This window comes from Plasmodium fragile (assembly GCF_000956335.1).
Source record: "Plasmodium fragile strain nilgiri unplaced genomic scaffold supercont1.149, whole genome shotgun sequence".
Lineage (NCBI taxonomy): Eukaryota > Apicomplexa > Aconoidasida > Haemosporida > Plasmodiidae > Plasmodium > Plasmodium fragile.
Window position 1 is genome coordinate 7102 of NW_012192729.1, and position 2296 is coordinate 9397.

General features: G+C 38.9%; 1 protein-coding gene across 1 annotated transcript; it reads left to right on the top strand.

Moving 5' to 3' along the window:
* Positions 1-1158: 1158 nt before the first annotated feature.
* Positions 1159-2296, top strand: AK88_05519 (uncharacterized protein; the record flags this gene model as incomplete). Its single annotated transcript, XM_012483121.1, has 2 exons — positions 1159-1224; positions 1400-2296. 2 exons carry the CDS (start codon positions 1159-1161, stop codon positions 2294-2296), a joined length of 963 nt encoding a protein of 320 aa, XP_012338544.1.

Below are 2296 nucleotides of genomic sequence, written 5' to 3' on the forward strand. Positions count from 1 at the left end.
AAAAAAAAAAAAAAAAAAAAAAAAACAAGCCATATACACTAAAGCCCCTAAACTGTCAAACTGCGATCCTTAAACCGTGAACATTGAGACCCTAAAGCTAACCCGCACAATCTTGACAACATAATCCCAAAACCGCTTAAAGCGCTTAAACCTATTAAACTCTTAAACCCTTGAACTTTGACCCTTGAACCCCGAACCTTAAAACCGTATTCCGCAACCGCGCAAATCATGATACCTGAGAATCCTGAATCTTAACTCCGGATTGCGGCACCTCACATTCCTGAAATCTTACAATCCGAAAACCTTAAACCCTAAGCCCCAAGCCTACAATTTCACCCAACATGTCTTCTTTATTTATATATGCTCCTTACGCTCTTAATTAAATCCGTTCACACTTTTTCAAAAAGAAGATAGAGATGCGGGTATACACACATAAGAACGTTGTGAAACACTATTTCTGCATTTATTATTTATCACTACGCGTAATACATCTGAGAACGATATAAATCACTACCCCCATAAATAATAAACGACCACAACACATGTATATTTAGGCGAATGCGTGACAATAAGATCCCCCCTAAACACTGATGCGAGCAAACTTTGAGCCCACGGCTCTACACCCCAAAAAATTTTTTGTCGCCGTTCTTGTATGTAAAAGGGGCATACTTGATTCTCTTCTTATTATTTTCTTCACCCTTTTACCTAATTTAAAATAGTAAAGTTTTATTCCATATATGCAATTTTGCTCTCTTAAATATGCTCTTTGCTCCCATTACACCGTTCAAACGGCGACATAGCTGATTAGCCCGTGTGAGATTTGTGAACAATGTTGACCCCTTTAAGTAATGTTGCATCATATAATATGTAGCAAAAATGGGTTGTTCACTGTTTTCTTCCGTACTTCCTTCTTCCCTTATATTAGGGTGCACGTGATCTATTTATGCAAATCATATTTATATATTTAGGTAAGAATAGTAAATCATGTACCAAATTGATTTTATCAATGTTCATTATTGTCCGAGGATAAAAGTACTACACGCATAATCTATACACCTAAATGTGAAAGAAAAAAAAAAACAATAGTTCCATAATTCATACATATGAACAATATATCGCCACTTCTAGCATTTTCTAAAGGCAAAAGAAAAAAAAAGAATGATGTTGCTTGTGAAAATTCTTGCATTCATTTTAGCCCTGTGCTTCGGGCAATTTGCTGACTGTGTATGGAACAAACAACTGTATTTTGGGGGAGTTACCACACATTTATTGTGATAAGCTTTTATCTCTTTCATAACAACTATAAAACTTCCTGTCGTGTATTTTCATGCTCTACATTCTTGTATATACACCATAACAATCGCATATATATTCCCCCTTTTTTTTATATGCGTGTCAGGCAAGTACAATAGGTACATCATCGAGTAATGGAACAAGCCAATGTGGCACAGATGTTGGAACTGCGGCTGCAAGTACAATTGCAACGACCAGCGTGTCGTTGAGTGATGGAACGGACGTGGGAACGCGGGGGAAGCGTAATTTGTACGACTCTCGCGCCACTGGTAGTGCCGCGAAAAACACACTGTTCGATGACATGCGCAGAAAATTTAAACCCAAGGTGCACGTCAAGAATCCACGACCTGTACAGAGGAAGTCACATGGTGGAACAGCGCAGAACAAGCTGAAGGAATGTTGTCAGAAATTGAAACGTTGTAAAATGGGGAGAAGAGCATGGTCAATACTTATAGTAGTCGCCACAGTCTTGTATCCAGTATTGCATTCCGTATTAGAATCAAGTACGTTTTATGTGTTTGGGACTGAAACCTCCATTTTGAGTTTCTTCGCCATGTCTTTACTTTCCATACTCATTGCAATTATCTATTGCTGCGTGCTAGTACGTTTCCTCCGCTCCAAAACAGCGAAATGTTTATTTGATAAATTTTGGAAGAAGCAGAAAACTGCAACAGAAACGGAAAAAAACGAATCACAAGGCGAGAATAAGCCCGAAGCACCCAAAGAAGCGGAAGCACCTAAGAAACCAGAAATGCCAAAGAAAACAGAAGTACCTGAGAAGCAGGGAGCATCTGCAAAATTAGATGCACCTAAGAAACAGGAAGCGCCTAATAAACCGGAAGCACCTAAGAAACAGGAAACACCTAAGAAACAGGAAACACCTAAGAAACAGGAAACACCTAAGAAACCGGAAACACGTAAGAAACAGGAAGCAGCTGAGAAGCAAAAAGCACCGGGGAAGCTGAAACTACCGTGGTCACTGAAATTACCTAAAAAACCATAA